The sequence below is a fragment of the Pieris napi genome, chromosome 3 (genome assembly GCF_905475465.1).
Source record: "Pieris napi chromosome 3, ilPieNapi1.2, whole genome shotgun sequence".
NCBI classification, from domain to species: Eukaryota; Metazoa; Arthropoda; class Insecta; order Lepidoptera; family Pieridae; genus Pieris; species Pieris napi.
In genome coordinates this window covers 13583821-13604887 of record NC_062236.1, presented here as the reverse complement: position 1 = coordinate 13604887, position 21067 = coordinate 13583821, and the positions used below count along the sequence as shown (strand labels likewise).

Sequence of the window (21067 nt, the reverse complement as noted above, 5' to 3'; positions counted from 1 at the left end):
GATAAATTTAAAAAAGCTTAATAAGTACTTAAACCATCGTGTATGTAATGATGGTCTCGACAAATGGGTGAGGAGGCGGTGGGGCCGCCTCAGCTACCGACTCGTGCAGATATTGTCCGGACACGGCTGTTTCGGCAGCTATCTGCATAAGGTAGTCGGGCGTGAGGAGGCACCAACCTGCCACCATTGTGACGCTGGTGTTGTTGATGATGCGCTCCACACCTTAAAGGATTGCCTAGCATGGGAGGTGGAAAGGAGGCCTCTACTGGGCGTGCTACAGGGCGAGGACGCTACCCTCGATAACATTGTGAGAGTAGCAGTTACAAACTCGGACAGTGACGGCATGTGGGAAATCTTCCAGAGATTCTGCGAAGCCGTCATGCACCAAAAGGAAGAGGCGGAAAGGGCCAGGGAGGATGATCCTGCAGCCCACCCGCGTCGCCGTAGGAGACCTCAGCGCCGCCGTTGCACCGTGCAACCCCGTGTCTAATCCTGGGCACGCAGTTACTCCAGCGGGGAAACAGGGGTTCATGCGTCGAAAAGAAGGGATGCTGACGCATCCCTGCAAGCATCGTGCCCGACCTCCCCCAGCTTTATAAACAGGGTGAATTGGCCGATGTGAAAGGCCCTTGCTGTGCCAAGGTCCATTCCACATCATTCGTGGCCGTAGAGGACCGTGATACTAACGGCTGATCGCGTGGCTGGATGCGGACAAGGCTACGCTGTTACCGTGTCCTGCCCCGGGCGATTGCTGGTTGCGCCGTGGGGTTTTAGTGGGTATGCACTGTTGTGCGAGTCCCACATAACCCTTCCCCACCAATCTCAACCGTGCCGCGGGAGGGTATGCGTAACGCATTTCCCCACGAAAAATCAAAATAAAAAAAAAATCGTGTATGTAATGATGGTATTTCATACTTGTGTAAAGCAGAATAATGTTTTTATCCAAAACCTTAATGTTATATCAATATTTATAAATATATAGGAACCGAAATTGTGCTGTGTTATCATTTATTATAAATTGAAGGATAGTCCAAATTCAATAATTTGAAAATGTCTGCACTATTGTGTCTTTCTATATCCAGGGGCCTTGTCGTATGATATAAATGTAATATTCTTCTTCTTCAAAGGCAGAATGTATTTTTCTACCAGGAATTTTGAACATTTGGATCTCTGAAATTAATAGATTTATAATTTTAGTAGAGTAGAGAAATACAAATATTTTACAAAATTTGCCTATCTTAACTTATTTATCTTTTTCTGTTCGACTTATCTCTGCTGGAGACAAGACATGATCAAGTCTGCATCGAAAATTGGTTCTAGGATAAAAATGATATTTTTAATGCTAAAATAATCAAAATATTTACCTTAGATCATCTATTTACTAGACTCTTCGTTCATCTCAGCAGCATATGTTCTAGGTTTCGTAAATACCATATTAATTTCTTGGGTATTGGAAAAAAGCGAGAGTAACCAACACCGAGAAACCAATTGGTCGTTTCGTGCCTACATTTTCTTCGCCATCTAAAGATATTATTTTAAGTATTTTTTAATGGTAACCAAGAAATAAATGATGTATCATTTATTTCTTGGTTTAAGGCGGAAACGGGCCTAAGCCTAATGCTTATATATACAATTTTTTTCGTAAAATAATGCTGTATTGATAAATATTATTTAATAAACTTACCCCAAGATACACATAAAATGTCCTATGTTAGAATATTTTCACATAAAACAAGTTTTAACTTCGCTAAAAATGGCTAACGCACTGGTAAATAACGATTTTACCGAGGGAAGAGCAAATTAAATTTGACGTAAAAAATCTACATTTTAATTCACATGAGATGTCAAATGGTATTATCAGAATACCAAATACCAACAATTTTGGAGCGTAACTGTATGGAGTGCCAAATTTTAGTTCCTAATGTGAACAAACTCATTTGAGCGGCGTTTTTGTCGCGGTTATTGTTTATCAGAATACCAAATTGTAACATGACACCTTCACGAAAGAGTTGAGAGCAAAAATCCGCTGTGAGAGTGTGTGGAGTGAGTTACAGAATCGCAAGGCAGAACGCATACTGCGTAAGTGCGTATTCATATCTCTCTGACGAGTTCGGTGACGTAGCGTAAGTGCGGCCAGTGCAACCGGTACGCGTTAGAGTGAGACAGACTATATAAGCGTGTTAGTCTGAGTCTGGTAGAGTGGTAGATTTAATTAATATCAAAGAAAAAATCTTGAGTTAATATCAAAGAAAAAAAAATACTGCATAAATAAATATAATTGCATAAGTTGATAAAAAATGCTATGCAAGTTAGTTGTAAGTAGGAGTACTAAATAAATAGTGATCATTAAAAAAAGATGCTCTATCTCGCTAGTATTGGAAATTCCCAGACTACGTAGAAGTGAAATTGTTCGAACAAGTTTCCTGGAAATTTGATAGCGTAATGCGAACTTGTGATATTTACGTAAATTATAGACGCACACATCGTCCATGCGTTGTATTACCTTTACAGTAATTTACCTTTCTTCTTTATCTTGATAAATTTAATGGCTAAGGTCTTAATATTTTAGTATTCTGTATAAACCCTACTAAAACCGACTAATAATTGAGTTACTTTAGTTACTTATTGCGTATTTATTTATGTACTCTGTATATATTAATAGCAGAGTTGTGCTAGTGGTTTCAGCGCACGACTCTCATCCCTGAGGTCGTAGGTTCAAACTCCGGCTGAGCACGAATGGTGTTTAGGGCGCAACACTCGCTCGGTGAAAGAAAAATCGTGAGGATATCAATATGCTTAGATCCAGAAAAGGCGACGGCGTGTGTCAGGCTCAGAAGGCTGATGGCCTACTACTACTATTAAGAAAAGTAAATGATCATGAAACGGATACAGAAATCTGAGGCCCAGCCCTAGAAGGTTGTAGCGCCACTAGTTTATATGTACTTGGCCACAGCAGCTTATTTCACTTGAGACTACACGAAGAGAACGTAGGAGATATTGAAGTGCGTAGCAACAAAAATGCACTCTATATTTAATAACTTCATAGTTCGTATGGGAAAGATAATATTACTGTATCACCGAGAAAAGTGGATCGATAGCTTAACATTGGTGTTGAAACACGACCAGCTTCTAAACTATTATTCTCAGAAAAATTGATTTTCTAAGAATATGATGCCAAAATGATGAACATATAAACCACAAAGCTACGAGGCAGTTTTAAATATTAATAGATAGGAACAGTAGTGTAAATATACAATCTGGGGCCCGTGGCAAATGCTTTTGATGGGGCTCTAACGGTAAAATCGTCACGTTCAGTTTAATTTTAATAAACTTCGAGATTTTCAGAGTACTCAATTACACGTTGTATATGTCCCACTAATAGCCATAGGCCTTCTCTCTTAGGCGAGAGTGAATGGTCTGTAGTCCCCACGATAGCCCAATGCGTATTAAAGACTTCATATTAGGTTCAAAGATACTTTATTTCTCAAAGAATTACATTCACTTAGCGAGAAAATTTAGAGTAAGTTAGTTATGTACATCGTGTTATGAAATTTTTTGAAAATACACTATATAAAATAAAAATATTAGTTTCTAACAATATGTGCCATATTTGTTACAAAAGTGCAGCCCTGCGATTCTGTAACTCACTGTTAATCCGTGAGTCCATCACGCACTAAGACTAAGCTCCCTTCGTCACTCACGTAATTTTTGGAATCTCATGGTATTCTGTTAAGAAATTTTACATTACGTCTTGATAAGTGGAGGGAGTGAACCTAGTGAGTTGTTGTCTATTAATGTCGTAACAATTGACTCATTTTATTTATAAAAAGAGTTAATTGTCAAAATTTTCAACATACATAAACAAAATATTTTTAATAAAACAAAATGGTCGACGTTTGAAATAAAATGAAGAATATTAAAAAAAAGATAAACTGTGAAAATATCTCAAAAATGATTTATCTGATGGAAAATAATAGAATAGCGAGGAAAATTATTAAAACCCATCTGGCAATGGGGCCGCTTAAAGGTAAGTAGTAAGTTTATTTATTAGTAAATCGTAAGTTACGTATTTTGTTTATAACTTCCAATTAAGAGTTTATATTTCGTATTTACCCGACAACTGACCAGCCGTGGTGTATATGAGCGAAAGCAACTTAAAACATTAATTATGTTTCAGCACGAAACAAGGGATACCTAACATCTGGATATATTGTAAAAAATTTAAGAATATTATCTTAACAAAAAGTTTATTATGTACGCTAAAAATGATTCTCTCAGCAAATGGTCTAAGGATTCAAATTAAACAGGATGGATAGGTATCTTAAATTTTCAAAATATTACTAAAGGTGAATACCTATGTTTTCATATAATATTTTGTTGAATAATAAAAAAGAAAAATTAGTGTTTATATATTTATTCATTTGTGTAACTGCAAGTGTTGGTACTTTTTAGATGCCACGAAACTACTATTGCAACCTTTTTAAGTGATTCAGAGGTCAAACACACAACAACAATATTACCTATGTTTTTACTAACACTCTTAAAAACTGAATTCTATTAAAACTATTTTAGAAATATAATAACTATCATAGTAAATAAATAGGAATAAGCAGTGTCTAGAAAAATAGTTAACAAAGTTTTTTTGTTTGATGGCAAATTTGAAGTCAAATGTAATAGGTTAAATCGAAGCGACATTGTAAAGAATAATTAAATTGTTGGTTAAAAATGTCAAATATAAAAAATATTTTTAGGTTTTCTAACTTCAAATTCCATTCATGAAATATAAGAAGTATTAATTTTAATTGATCAAGTTGAATTTAATTTAATTGTTCAGATTTCAGAACACAAGTATAAATAATTATGTTAGGTATGTTGGATCAAATATATAAGCTTTCAATTGCTCAAATTCATACCATTTCAAGTGATCAACGTTAATTTTAAATGTTGGAAATTACATTGCCATAACTTATTTAATAAAGATAGAAGCCATCAAAAGATAGTTATTCTATTTTAGTTGTTATTATATTGTAGTCAGCACTACACTTTAGCACTAAACATACCCTTTATGGGTCTTGGATTTGTTTCATTAATAAATAATTGTTTTTAAAGTACATACTTAGATTTGCTCAAGATTTTTTTTATTCATAGTACTGAATCAATTACTGTGTGCGAAATTACTAAGCTTTGTTACCATAAAACTTTAAATAATATTTGGCTTAGTTATAATATTATCAAGTATGTTTTTAAGATACTTAACTTAGAAATACAAAGATATCCCATAAAGTTTTTGTGTGTTTTATGCAAGTTTTTTTATTATTTTCCTTAACTTTACAATAATTAAATTGTTATGCAATATTATTGTGTCAGTACGGTGACCTACCACATCTCCCTATTTACAATTTTAACAGATAATCATTGTATTACAGCCATCAGTGGTAGTTGTCAAGAATGAGGAAGAAAATGACCAATTATTGAAATGTTAAGAAGAGATATTAAACCGAGACCACTAATCTATTTTGAATGCAGTTTGGACAACTATGATTTTTATATGAAAAATTGTATTACCGTGTTTAAGATAATTGTGTACTTCATAATAATTTTTTTTGTATCTAATAATATTATATTAATAAAATGATTAATTAAATCTACCACTTATTTAATGACTGCCTATAGAAAACGTAGTAACCGAGTTAAATACATAGCTAAGCCGAATTGAAAAATATATAAGCCATGTTACTTTATAGGTTAATAAAAGAACAATATAATAACTTACACATTTAATTTAATGATTATAGTAAACTTTTAACACACTACAAAACAACTTTCAGTAATACAAACTCAAACTTAAGTATAATAAAAACTAATTCAAACCCAGCCTCACATAGAGCTAATCAATAACATCTACTTTATTTTGTAGACAAATATATTTATTTTAATATATTTTCTAATTAGTTTGTAAAAAGTAATAGTTCTGAACGATAAATTTAAATCTAAACTAAGTACTTAAACCATCATGTATGTAATGATGGTATTTCATACTTGTGTAAAGCAGAATAATGTTTCTATCCAAAACCTTAATGTTAAAGTAAGTCCAAACCCGAACTTCTCCATAACTCGCAGACCATTAGCTAGTTTGAGCTCGTTGTCTGTGTCAATCACGGTGGGCGGCCCACGAGTTTCTTTTACGATACCTCTTTTTTATTTATTTATTCGATCACATATAGTCGTGCGAGGTATATTGTAATTACGTGCCGCTTGGTACGAATTTATTTTGCTACTTCGTACTTCCTCTACAGCTTGTTTTAATGTTTGAAGATCATATGTAGTGGTTGTTTTCAGTTTATAGTGCCGAACCATGGTGTTGAATAACCTAAAAAAAAACCAACGTACTTGTACTATTAACAAATAAAAACAAACAATTCACCGACCTATTTAAAAATATATATATACCACTATTACAATAAAATAAAAGGTTTAGAACCTCTGACAATGTGGCTTTTGCGTTACAATAGACGCTATCACCCCGTCAAGACGGACGCATTAGCCCCAAAGCAAAAACATAACCTACACATTTTGAATTGTATATTGTCTCCAAATATTCAGCTATAGCTTATTTATTTACCCAATCAGTTTTTGGTGGATTAATAATTTAGATTTTTCGAATTTTACTGTCGTTAATGTTATTAATTATTATAGTCTAAAATACATTTTGAAACATCGTGCTCAACTAGCTTAAAAAGTTTTTCATAGTTGAGAGCTTCATAATGAACCTTCTGCTTTGTTTTAGGCGAATATTGCTTTAATTCTAGATATATCTGCTTATGGTCCGACATTGCTGATTCAATATAATAGCTAAGTTGAAATTATGTTCTTTTATGTTGGTGGATACGTGGTCTATTATTGTTTTGGTTGATGATGTTTCACGGGTGGAGTAGGATATTCAGGACATATTCTTACATAGAACATAATATCTCTTGGGCAGGGGCCCTCTTGGGTCGGGGGCCCGTGGCATATTGCCAGCCCTGCCACCGTAATGTTACAAACTTACTTAAATTAGTGTGTATTTGAACATTTTCTGAAATAAAAAAACAGATTTGATGAAAATTAAATAAGTAACTCAAGTAAGTAGTTTAATTATAAAATTAGATTATTTATCAATTTTATTTACAAATCATTAGTTATAGAAACTTTTTGAAGTGAAAACTTCGTACTACACTTAATTAAAAGTTTATACACTGTATAATGCTTCCTATTTCATTTTCTCCCACGTTGGATCTTGTGAATTTATTTCAAACTTTTATTATTTTAGTTTTTACCAAATTAAAGATTGATATTAAAGTTATAAATAAAATGTAACATTAAAATATATATTTTTTTAAAGAAAAGATCCTACATTTAGATAGAGAAAAAGTCTAATTTACATATTTTAATTATAAAAACTTTGTTTTTGAAGGTTTCACTTCTACCACGTGTGAATTGGACACATGATTTTTTTTTTGATAATCAAAATCAAGCGTATTTTTTTTGTATAAAAGTGTACTAATAAATAAAACGCGCCAGCAAGGCCGCACATAACAAAAAACAGGATAGAAGAAGTTATACATTTTGCAACCAATGTGAGTCCGTGCGTGCGACGGCGTGCACAAACATAACGCTTATAACATACTGTTACGAAGACGTGTCGACTGCAATGTTTTTAGATTTTTCTACTAGTTAGAAAACTTTTCAGCAGGCTGAAATGTGATTTCTGACCGTTTCAGGGGAGGGTCAATCACATATTAGAAAATCGTAATTTACAGAATGTTACCCTAGTTAACATTTTTTCAGGCCGTTTCATAACAAGTGTAGTCGAGCGGTACACTTTTCAGGAAACCCGATTTCAGGCGTTTTCAGGCCTGGTTATACCCCTTTGATGAAGGAATAGTCTAGATCGAATTTTCTAGGTGTGGACAAGGATGGAATGATACGAGAGAGAGACGGATGATCGGAACCTTCTCGAAGCTAGACCGAGCACGCTAGAACACCGTACGACAAGGACGGAGCAATGTGCGAGAGAGATAGCGAGTACGCACGTTCTAGAATAGTGCGATCGCTACTCAGTAGCGCTAGAGAGTTCTCGAACATCGTTCAAGACTATTCCCAGGGATATATAAGCGAGCCGAAACGCGACCGATTAGTTCAGTTTTGAATGCGATATCAAGAGATAAACACCGAAGTGATAAAGTTCGAATATAGTGAAGACAAGTGATAAAGCACTGTGTGAAGTGTGTGTAATTAAATTAATTAATGACAGTATTTTGTATAATTTCCAGTTTTTAGTGTTAACAAATTCCTCGTTAATTTAATTGAAAATAAACCCTGGAAGAAATCTACGGCGTTTCTATCCGATCCCCTAGCTCGTAACAATACCAATGTTTACAATCAATAAGTCCACACAGACAAACATTTCTATAGGATTTTGATCCTATCATTAATCAAAAGACCTCAAATTACAAATTACAACACATAGTGCAAAGATAAATAATATAAAATATAATATATGACATATAAATGATATCAAATTGTGGTAAAGTGTTTATTTTTGCTACAGACCAAGTACAAATGGATAAATGAAAAAGAGCAAGGAATGAATGTACAGACGCAGGTATTAAAGATTTACGGACTTATCTCGTTCCCTTCCCTTTTTATCCCATATCTTGCTTTAATTTTATTAGCAATTATTACCAGAGAATCGTAAGGATAGCTGTACATAAAAATTCAAATTAAAACCAAATATTCAATAAACAAGTATCCCTAATGCTGGATGGTTTCCTTGTAACTTTAAAGATATCTCCAAGAGCCCATCATCCTGACACGATCATGATTTCGGGTTGTTTCAAACAAAATTAAATAGGATCATCGAGTAAACGGAAAAAGCTCCTTTTTCAAGTCGCACAATCAAACTACTAAACTTAACTAAGAAAAACGTTATAAAGCAACTAGTGAAGAAGCCATACTATACTACTACACAAATCCAATCTAAAATCTAAGTACCTTTTTTTTGTAAATTTCCTGGCAAAGTTTATATCAACAGGTATCGTTCGCCACCCTTCCGCCCCCTGGGTGGCTTTGACGGTAGAGTGAGGGTACTTGCAATGTTTTGACGGCCGATAAACTGTTTTTTAAAGCTTCCGCCGGAGGCTCCACAGGAAAATTGAATCATATCCTGTATTAATAAACATCCTGTGCTCAAAGCGGAGTACTGGGAAAGAATATTAGAGTTCTAGAATTTATGTCACTATTTTTATTAATATCTAAATAATAAATGTTCAATACGTGGCGACGCGGGATGTTACTATAAAAAACTTTATACCTATAAACTAAATATTTGAATTGGTTATATAGTGGACTGTATTTTTTCTTATTGATACCTAATATGATTGCTCAATAATGGACAATGGGAAAAAGAAAGAAAGGATGTCGGCACAGTACCTTCAACCTCGTGGCTTCTTCTTGTGGCTTCTTTCCTTTGTTGTACACCAATGAACAATCACTTTCACAAATTATAATCAAGTTAAAGTTTAATGAATTTAAGTATAGTTAAAGTTTATAATAAAAAATTAAATGTTTAAAAGGAAGCGGTGCGAGCGTGCGGAGATTAAACAACCATAACGCGGGTCATCAAAATTGTCACTAATAATTAATTCTTGTTGGAGACTCATCATCGTGCGCGCCACCTATAGCCCGTTCCGGAACTAGTGCCTTCATAGGATTGGGACATAAAATAGGTGGGTGATGAGATATGCGTCTAGGAACTATTAGGATGGGTATATTGAGCAACCATTATTTAAAAAACAAAAATTATTATAAAAATATAAGAATCCGGCGCAACCAATACGGGAATTCAGGTCCACGTAGGATGACGTATATATATATCATTCAGTCTAGGTATATAAACGTTATTAAATATTTTAGGTCAGTAATAAATCCCTAACGTATTATTTTACCTCAAAATAGACTGACTTTACTAACAATTATAATATGATTGCAATATATATGGATACATGTTTTGTTAAAAAATAATTATTCTGTTTAATTGTTTATTACTTATAATGCTTTATTGAAGTTAGGTTCCAAGATTTCATCCTGACTTTTATATTTTTAGTATTTTAATAAACTCTATATCATGATCATGCATGTTGGTTACATTGAAAGTGGCAATTTTTGTGTATGTTTAACTAAGTTTACATTTCAATGTCTATAACATAAGCGTTATCTATTTATACTCATTAAACGTCAAATTTATGACGGTATTTGTTACCATGGTTAACAGTTTTTTTTAATACTTTAAACAACGTTTCGTATAAATATATCTTGTAAATGCTTTAATTAATATTTATTACTTTTGTATCGGCCTCTATTACATGATTTATATTAGTAGATAAATATTTATTTGAGGAACAGTGTGACTCTACGTAATTAATTCCAGAAATTTAACGGATGGAGAGCAGTGTTGGCGTATCGGCTTCAGCGTGCGACTCTCATCCCTTAAACTCAAACTCAAAATAACTTTATTCATATAGGTAAACACGAACACTTATTAACGTCAGAAAAGAAGTTTAATTAATTCTTAATTTACATTTACTACCAGTACCCAAGTCAAGGGCGTAGAGCGGGCAAGAAGAACTGGCAAGAAACTTTCCGCCACTCTTTTTAATCGCTAAGTTTTGAGTCATACAAATTGTTTGAACTGGAGCAAATGAATCCCAAGGATCATTTAAATATTCATCAAATTTATAAAATGCTTCGATATAAGCATAAAAAGTTTAAAGAAGGCTTTGAATTGATTTAGTGATAATTCTCCAATATCGCTTGGGAGTTTGTTGTAAAAACGAATACAATTTCCTTATACGGAGTGGTTTATCTTCTGGAGCCTTAGGTGGTAGGTTTGAATCCCGGCTGTGCACCAATGGTCTTTCTTTCTATATGCGCATTAAGACATAGACATATCATTTATTACAAACAAAAACACACACACATATACCCACAAAAAACAATAATCAAAGAAAAAAATTAAATAAAAAATATAATGTGAGATGTATAAAAAAATATGTGCGTGTACTAGTGTACACACGTTAGAAGTGAAACTTCTTTATGACCTTATTTTTCGAAAAATTATCTATATGCAACTAACTTTACAGAAATTGGTTAAATAAAGTTAAATTAGATAAAGTTTAACAAAAGGCTTTTAAAATCACAGACTTGAATACAAATAATACAATTATTTCATTTTACCTTATTACCACTAAGATTATTACAGAATTTCATAAATTGTAATATAATTTTTAGTATCATTGTTATAGTTATTATAAATTTTTGTTATTAATGGTTTAGAATCTCTTCGAATCAACCGTGGTAGGGACGAGAAAAAGACGCGCGTAGCGGTCAAATGTGACGCGTAACCAAAACATGTGACGCGTAACCGAAAAATGTTACACTAAATTTTTTTCCAACCCCGATAAAGAAGTTTCACTTCAAAAAAATGTATAAAAAAAAAGATTATGCAAAGGCATTACAAGTGTGAAGTATAGAGCAGTGTTAAGACTTCGCCGATCGCAAGTTATGTATGGAATTATTATTTAGTGAAAAAATCGAAACTAGTTGCCTCTAGCTGCCCCTGTCATTAGTGCGAGTTATTGCAATGTTAAACATAGTTTTCTGAATTTCGTACATAACGGCGCGTAATGTTTTGCCTTAAATTATTATATCTATATAATAATAATAATAAGCCTTTTTATTTCCTGTTTTACAATAGTTGGTAGTGGCTATATTACGATAACCAAAAATATTGATTTTGTTAGTAGGTTAGCTTAGATTATCTTAGTAATTATTTCTTTACATAATATATATATTTTTATTTATGAATTAACAGGAACCCTGGTTTGGGTAAAGTCCTCCTCCAAAGATGCCCATTTTTGTCGGTCTTGTGCTATGGAGTGCCAGTTTTTGCCAGCTGATCTTTTCAGATCATCTTCCCAGCGGTCTAAGGGTCCGCCTCTTGCCTGGTGGTCCTTTCCATTGGGTAACTCGTTTGGTCCACTTTCTGCTAGACATTCTTGCTACATGGCCAGCGCCATTTGATTTTTTGAGCAAAAGTTAAAGTGTTTGTAACTTTAGTGACGGCTCTTATCTTTGTGTGTTTTGTCCATTTTCTTTATGCTTAACATGCTTCGCTCTAAACCTCTTTGACATACATATGATTTTTTTCACAGTTTGTGTAGAGAATTTCCAGGTCTGGCTTCCATAAGTTGAGCTGGGTAGTAGACATGAGTTCATAACTTTCGCTTTGAGAGTTATTGGTAAGTAATACCTACTAACTGACGTGAGACTGATCTTAAATTAAATTATAATGATTCATGTGCACTTTTTATTATTTTTTTTTTTTCATGTATCCTTTATTAGTTTAGTTTTTTTTTTGTTCCTGTTTAGTTTCTTTTTCTGAACAACTATATGTAATACATGTATTTTTGCACTTCTTGCCTACCTTATGTAATTTAATACTTTTTTTTTCTCACAGTGGTTGCCTGAAAGAGATCGCTCAAAAGCGATAAGGCCGCCAGTTGCTCTCCTTTTTATTTAATTATGTCAATTGTACTATATTAATGTATATGCAACGAAGTGTTAATAAATAATAAATAAATAAGTTACTCTTAAATATTTCTTTAAGGCTCCAATATTTATTCCAGGTTTGTTGGACTATAATGTTACTGTTTTTCTCGAAACTTATTCTTTTTCCCAGGTAGGTATAATTTTCTACATATTCTAGAGGGTTATTGGTATTGACAGTTATATGCATTTTTCGTGTATTACTCATTATCTTTGTCTTCGTTAGATTCATCTCCAATCCAACTTCCACACTCGCTTGTTGTAGAGATTATTTATTATTATAGTATATGCTTTTAATCATATTTATGTATTTATCTGGCACCTCTTGTTCTTTTAAGCTTTCCCATATACTTATGTGCGTTACTGTATCAAAAAGCTTTTTGATAATCAACAAAAGTTATGTAAAGAGGTCTCTGAAACTCTTGATATTTCTCCATAATTAACTGAATGGTGTGAATGTGGTCGATAGTAGAGTACCCTTTTCTGAAACCTGCCTGTTCTACAGGTTGTTTTGCCTCTATTATCGGGCTTAGTCTATTATTTATAACGGATGCGAAAAGTTTGTATATATTTGGTAACAAACTGTTTTGTCTGTAGTTGCTGATATATTTTGGATCGCCTTTTTATATATAAGTACGATATCCGCTTCAGACAATTCTATGGGCGTTTCAGAACTTAGAAGTATAGAATTAAACGTTCAGTTAATGGTTCTGCCAAGATTTGGTGAGCATATTTTAGAGATTCATTTGTGATGTTGTCAGATCCGGGACTTTTTTCGAATTTCAGTTTCTTTATTGAGTTTATTACTTCGGTTTCGTGAATTGGTAGTATAGAGTGGCAGTCTACAGTTTCTGGTACAATTTTGTAAGTTGTTCGACATTCGTATTTTCTCTCTGTAGAGTTTCTTGTAGAGTTCAGTTGCTGTATTGACAATATCCGTTCGATTGTATAGGTCTTTTTTAAAGGTTTTCAGTCCTTCTATACTGTATTGGTTTGTTCTGAGTTCTTTGTATGCTCTCCTTGAGCTACCGTAAAGCTGAAGGTATTAATCTATTATTTCTTGCCTATATATTGCAGTCTCTCTTGATATATCTATTAACCAGTTTGTACAGTGCGGAGAGTTTACTTTTCAATGGGCGTGTTTTATTTTTTGTTTGTTGTAGTTCTTGTCTTCTTTTTAATAATTTTAGAGTACGTTCTTGTAATATTTTATGTTTTTTATTATCTTCTGTATTAGGTTTCGCAAGGATCAAACTTTGTTGGATGGCTGTTGATGCTGTGAATGACGGTCATCGAATCACAAATACATGAGTAAATAGCTGTACAAATTTTGATTTGGAATTCTTAGCCAAAGAGGAGATATTTGAGGTCAAAGTGGACAAAACGTAAAACGCCAATTTCATATGTAAGGACCTAATATATCTTTTTGATTAGAAACCCTACACCGAAATGACCCTTTGTCTTTCCTGTGTAGCATAGGATATGATCTTCATCTTCTATCATCTCCTGTTCCATCCTTCTGGTTTCAGATAGCCCTATAATGTCATATTTAATATTGGATAATGAGTGTTTTAATAGTATCAGACGTTGAGGTGAAAGTAATGATTTTACGTTGTATGTGCATATGTATAGTTTTTGGGAAGTTGAAGGGTTGTAGTCTTTTTCTCCCGCGGTGACTAGCCGTGTTGGGAGAGGCGGAGGGGGCGCTTGTAATTGTTATTCTGCTATGTTTAGAGATGCTGTAGCTTCTTCTAAAGCGAGACGTTTTGAATTTGTTGTTTTTGTTAAGTATTTATCAATGTGGTTGTTTTTATTTAATTTTTTCGTTGCTTTTTATATAATAATAAAAATATATTTAAGTAAATATTATTTATTACTTAAGATGATATGAGAACTGGCAGTAAATGTAAAATTAGAGGCATTTCATATATATATTCTTTTTTTTGACGTTCATAAGTGTACATTGTGTTACCTACTTATATGAATAAATAATTTTGACTTTTACTTTGATCAACCAACGCCTGGTTTTGGTAGCTCGAATGATGGGAATACCGCTGGACAAAACCGCTGGAAAAACAGCCATCTCGAAATCCCCCGAGTACCTACTGACTTTCAGCCAAATTTATAACGTTTTCGAATTTTGGCCAGCTTTTCGGGATTTGGCCCCACTGTGCGGCGCTCTAACCAAGGCGTAGTCTTGACAATTGGTGTTAAATACTCTGCCATATAGCTCATTTTTGACTTGAATTATACATTAATTTTTATATTTTTATTTTCATCGAGTCCCCTTGACAACAAAATGTAAGTTGGGCTTATTCCAATGTGGTTCAATTATTGAGAAACGAAGTGCTGGAAATGACAACCTGCTTGCCTCGATTGATACTGTGTAATACTGAGATGTGTAAGTGTGTGTGATGGGGACAGCTAATTGATAAAATAATGTGTGCAGTAAAATATATTAAATAAAACAATTTTTGTTTACATCCATTTATTGTTATATTCATATATTGACACAACAGTCAATCAGTCGTCGAAGCGCAGCCGTGCGAGTGACACGCGTATAACCTAGCACGAGCTTATCAAGACTATCTAATCATGTCGAAGTGTGACCAATGTAATAAAACGTTTTCTAAATCGATGCCCGGATGTGAATGTGCCCGATGTGAAAAAATGGTACACCTAAATACCAGATGCAGTGGTCTTACGAACAAACAGATAACTGCATTAAAGGCGGCCCCAAGCCTAGACTGGACTTGTATGGAATGCCAGCAGGAATCCCCGAAGCGAAACTCCTCTTTGTTTATAACAGAGGATGCAGAGGAGGATATACCTATGGACACTAAGGGGCTAATACATAAAATCTCCAAGGAGGTGGAAAAAACTATAAAGAAGGAAATAAGCGAACTTAACCAATCTCTGCAATTTCACAGTACGAAGTTGGATGAAGTATTAGGTTGTATTGATGCCTTTAAAAATACCATAAAAGCTTTAGAAAGAAAAAACACGGAACTATTACAAAAAAACAACAATCTCGAATTGAGGGTAGGCGTATTGGAGCAGCGTTTCCATGAGATGGAACAGAAGAAACTTGCTAATTCTATAGAAATAGCAAACGTCCCCCCTGTGAGCGAAGAGAATGTGATAAAATTAGTTGAAAATGTAGCATTAAAACTTAAACAGCCCTTCGACGGTATCCGTAACTCAATGCGATACCAAGGTAAATACGACCAACCCGGCATTATACGAGTTAAACTTACTGATAAAGCGACCCAAGAAAAGTGGATTAAAGCTGCAAAAACCATTAAAACTATGGTGGCCGATGTTTGCCCCTATGAACCCAACAATAACAAAATAGTACTCATCAGGGAAGCAATGACTAAATCCAACAAAAGCATTTTATGGGAAGCCAAGCAGGAACTAAATAACAAACAAAACTATAAATACGTTTGGTTTAAAAACGGTATGGTTCGTGCAAGAAAGGATGATAACACGAAAATAGAAAACTTAAGATCTATATTGGATATACAAGCGTTAAAAAAAAAAGACAGAATGTCAATTAACTGCCCAAATTAAATTGCATATAAATTATTATTATTAATATGGATAGTTTAACTAGTGATATTTGTGAATTAGAAGACTGTATAAACATAAATGATTTCGTGAGTAAAATACCCAGCAAACATTTAAATCTGTTGTGTGTACACATAAATATAAGGTCAATCATAAAATATTTTGCTAGCCTCGAGCAATGTATATATGCGGCTAACACTATTGACGTTATTGTTGTTACAGAGGTTAACATTTCTGATAGAATCAGTTGTTTGTACAATTTAAATGGATATCAAATGTTCTCAGCGCTCAGAAACAGTAGGAAAGGTGGTGGTATCTTAGTTTATGTAAAAAAGAAACATAAATTTAGTATACAAATTGTAAAAAGCCAACATTTCGAGAATATACTCTTTACCATCACAACTCAGACGAAATACACTGCGCATATTTGTGCTATTTACCGCCCACCTAGCCTAAGCAAGAGCCTGTTTATTGACGAACTTCATAATATCATTAAGAGTAACTGCCAGAAAAATATAGACTTGTATCTATTGGGGGACGTTAATATAAACCTAAAGCTAGACATTCCTATAAAACATAAATATTGCAACACACTACACAGTTTAGGCCTTATGTGTGGGATCACAACATACACTAGGGCAGAACTATACAAAGGAATCGTTACAAAATCATGTATAGATCACATATACGCTCGATCCCAAACACACGACCTATACACTGCAGCGGTTGGCACAAAACTAGCGGACCATCGAGCGATCGTGCTCGTTTGCACTAAAGCACAGCTACAGGATGTTCCAACATATAAAACATTAATTGACAAAAATAAATTAACGACCCTTCTAGAGCAAATTGATTGGAAGCCGACAGTAGAAATGACGTGTCCTATTGGTATATACAACTTCATACAAAATAACATAACTCAAGCATATAAAAAATCAGAATATACAGTTAAACTTAAATCTAACACTCATCGAAACAGTAACCATTGGATTAATAATAGAATTATTAAAGCATGTCATTACAGAGATAAACTTTTTACTCAATATATAAAAGATACAAACAACTTAATACTAAAACAAAAATATAATAAAACCAGAAATTATGTCAATAAATTAATAAATAAAACTAAAAATAAAACACTTAGAACCAATATAGAAGCTAATAAAAACAATCTAAAAAATCTATGGGATATATTAAATCAATTAACAGGAAAAATTAAAACATCCATTGACGTAGCAATACAAAACTCATTTGAAAATCAAAATGTTACGTGTAAAGATATTGCAAATAATTTTGCAACTACCTTCCACAATAGTATCAGTAATGTTGCAACCAACTGTGCAATTCCACTGTTGGATACAAGTTTATACCGGCGAGCAGAAAATACTAGTATGAGATTTCAGTCAGCAGACCCTAAATCTGTCGCAAAGATAATAAAATCATTAAACGACAAAAAATCTCCAGGCGCAGATAGAATTAGAACTATAGACATTAAAATGTTATGCAATAAAATAAACGTAGCCATAGCTAATCTTATTAACACGAGCATTTACACTGGACAGTATCCTAATTTATTAAAAACAGGTATAGTACGACCAATATACAAAAATGGTAGCAAAAAAAACTATAATAATTATCGTCCAATAACTATACTGCCAACAATCAACAAAATAATTGAAAAATATATATGTGGACAAATCCAAAGTTATTATAAAAAACACAATATTCTTTCTAACAAACAATACGGATTTCAACCAAATAAAAACACCACACAATTACTATCCGCATTCACAGATCTTATTTATAAGCACTTAAATAAAAAGGATCATGTCCTGGTAGTGTTTATTGATTATAGTAAGGCATTCGACACATTAAGGCACAGCGTAATCCTACAAAACCTAAATGACTGCGGAGTACGAGGAAACCTGCTCAAGTGGTGTGAAAACTATCTGCAAGATAGAACTTATCGTGTTAAAGTGTGCAACGAAGAAAGTTTCCCAATATCCATAACAGAAGGTACGGCTCAGGGCTCAGTTATTGGACCCTTGCATTACCTTACCTACGTTAACACATTACCTAACATAATAAAATATTGCCAGATATTCCAATTTGCAGACGATACATGCCTAGTAGCCGCTGGGGCTAACATACAAGAAGCAGAAAAAAAGCTGCAAGCCGACTTCGATGCATTGGCTGAATGGTCCCACGACGTGGGACTTGTACTAAATCCGGGTAAAACAAAGTTCATGCATATCCGATCTAGTCGCAATCTGGGCACGCGTGCACCCCACTTGGTCTTGCACAGCCACATTTGTGCACATTCCAGTAAATCGTACCCCATCAACTGTAACTGCAACACCTTAGAATTGGTTCATTGCCACAGGTACCTGGGGCTTGCAATTGATGACCGAATGTCCTGGAAAATGCATATTAATTCTGTCTGTGAAAGGCTAAGAGCGATACTTGCCAAATTCACTATAATAAAAAATAAAATACCTCTCAATACTCTGCTACTGCTATACAAAGCACTAGCAGAATCTATTATAACATATGGACTTTCAAGCTACGGGAGAACATGCAAAACCTATCTTAATCAAATATTTTCATTACAAATACGTATTTTAAAAGCAATTGCTCCTTACAAAATAAAATCACAATATAAAGAAGACTATAGAAAGCTATTTGCATTTTTTAAAATTATACCTATACAAGAGAAAGTGCAGCTAGCATTATTAAATGAAAACTACTTTACAGACAATTACCTTAAAACAACTAAAACTCACTATCACTATACAACACGTAGAAAATTAAAAAACGAATTTCTTTTACCAAAATACAATAATTTATATGGGAAAAAAACATTAGACTATATTATTCCAAATCTATTAAACTCTTTACCGGCTGCGCTATTTGCTAATGTAACAGAAAACAATATCAAATTTAAATTAAAAAATTACTTTATAAGTCAAACAATAACAAATTATGCATAACTAAAAGTAGGATGTCGTCATTTAGTTCATGTTCGAATATGTAAATTCGAATACACATCCTGTATTCGAATGAGAATTTCTCGTCAAGAACAGGTTTCTTGCATCGGCTGTGGAGCGTCATTGTTTCAATTGGTATATGTTGTTCGTGCAATTTTTATGGTTTATTGGTGGGGGTGTTATATTGTATAGTGTGTCACTGGCCTGAGTGTGTAATAGTGTGTAATAGATTAATTATTTAAATATTTTCGACGACCTGGTGGACGGAAAAACTGTGTCCAGTTTGTGTTTCCACCACGCCAACTTTTTTCTATTTAGGATGATGTATAGAATAAATAAATAAATAAATAAATAACATAGATTACTTAGATAAATAACAAGAGTAAAAAGTCTTTAATCTCTGCAGCTATAATAACAGGGTTAATAACATACATAAGCCGCTATAATAACAGAGAAAAAGTTACAATACGAGTATAAGTGTGAGTTCTCACAACAACATTCATTATTCCTGTGACAAACTACAATGTCCGTACATCTTCTGACAAATTTCTAAGTAAGATCAAAAAATGGAAATAGTCTTCGGTTTTTGCGATATTTTAAATAGCGATTCAAGACCTTTGTATGTCAGTATTAAGTAGTGTATCGCTCCGGTTTAATAATTAAACTACATAAGAATAAATTTACAATGTTTTTTACTATAAATAGTATTTTTCGTAGTTTCACAAATAAACTATGTTTATTTCAAATAATCACAACTTAATAATAAAATATTAGTACAATTAGTATTTCACTATTGAAACATATAAATCGTAAAAAATTCATTTCATTACATTTTAGACTAGACGTAGGTAACGCAGGGAGGCAACTTAAGCGGACTTAACACAATACGTTTATTAATTAAACACAATAATAAAGGAGAATGTAATTATTAACTTCCTTGACAATGAGTTTATTACAGTTACACTACACTACACATAAATCCCAATCAGAGCCTATTTAAACAAAGAAATATTTTTTGTTTCAGAAGAATAGTTTAACACTTTATCTATTTTTTTTAAGGAGACAAATATATTTATTTATTTATTTAATAACAGCACAATGGCCAAACTTAGACTAAAAAACAATAAACAATACAATAAAATACAATTAAGATTTACAACACAGGGTAGCATTACCCCCTTATCCCCTCCAGGTACACTCTAAAAGCACAGTATACCACCCCCATAAGCTTCCCAAACAGGTCGCTCTCCGGTGAAGAGTCGAGAAACCCATTAAGCAGTGAGAGTAGCCGGGGAATGGGCGCTTGTTGTCGCTGGACAGTGCGAGCCGAACGCACAGCGAAAAGGTTATGTTTCCGGCAGCGGCAATATTTGTCCGGGACGTATAGCCTCATGATCTCTCCCAGCAAGTATGCGCTTTCCGTTTCATTCTTAATTACACTCAAACCAAACCTGACCACCGAAAAATCCCTACGAAGCTCTAATGAATTATACCCTAACACCCCCATCAAGAACTTTGTAGGGTAGAGGTAAGGAAAGAAATTGTATCTTCTTTTATACAGATTTCTCAGGAACTTCTTTTGAACATGTTCAATCATATCCCCATAATACCTTTCATAAGGGGACCATATGACGCAGCTGGTTTCGAGAATTGGCCTTACTAATGATGAATATAGCACCCTAGTGGCAGTGTCCGTCAGACCAACCGAATTTCGCAGGACAAACCCTAATCTCCTAAAAGCAGCATCCGTAATCGTCCGAATATGCTCCGCAAATGAAAGATCGGGGACGAAAAGGACACCCAAGTCGCGGACTCTGTCTACGCGCCTAATAACTTTCGATCCTATGCCATAGTCGCAGAGTATT

At 33.7% G+C, this 21067-nt stretch overlaps 1 protein-coding gene and 2 long non-coding RNA genes across 3 annotated transcripts; 2 read left to right on the top strand and 1 right to left on the bottom strand.

The window, feature by feature from the left end:
• Nucleotides 1–991: 991 nt before the first annotated feature.
• Nucleotides 992–1518, bottom strand: LOC125063327. Its single transcript, XR_007119500.1, has 2 exons — nt 1365–1518; nt 992–1170 (listed from the first exon to the last, which is right to left on the bottom strand). It is a non-coding gene; the product is annotated as an uncharacterized LOC125063327 (long non-coding RNA).
• A 2377-nt stretch (nt 1519–3895) lies between these two features.
• On the top strand, nt 3896–5447 carry LOC125063325. Its single transcript, XR_007119498.1, has 3 exons — nt 3896–4027; nt 4178–4346; nt 5427–5447. It is a non-coding gene; the product is annotated as an uncharacterized LOC125063325 (long non-coding RNA).
• Nucleotides 5448–15349: 9902 nt separating this feature from the next.
• Nucleotides 15350–16948, top strand: LOC125063311. Its single transcript, XM_047669714.1, has one exon. It carries the CDS (start codon nt 15403–15405, stop codon nt 16216–16218), a length of 816 nt encoding a protein of 271 aa, XP_047525670.1. The 5' UTR covers nt 15350–15402; the 3' UTR covers nt 16219–16948.
• The last annotated feature ends 4119 nt before the right edge of the window (nt 16949–21067 follow it).

Excerpts from the sequence above, each read along its gene's own strand:
- LOC125063311 (XM_047669714.1), top strand. The coding sequence starts at position 15,403 with ATGGAATGCCAGCAGGAATCCCCGAAGCGAAACTCCTCTTTGTTTATA.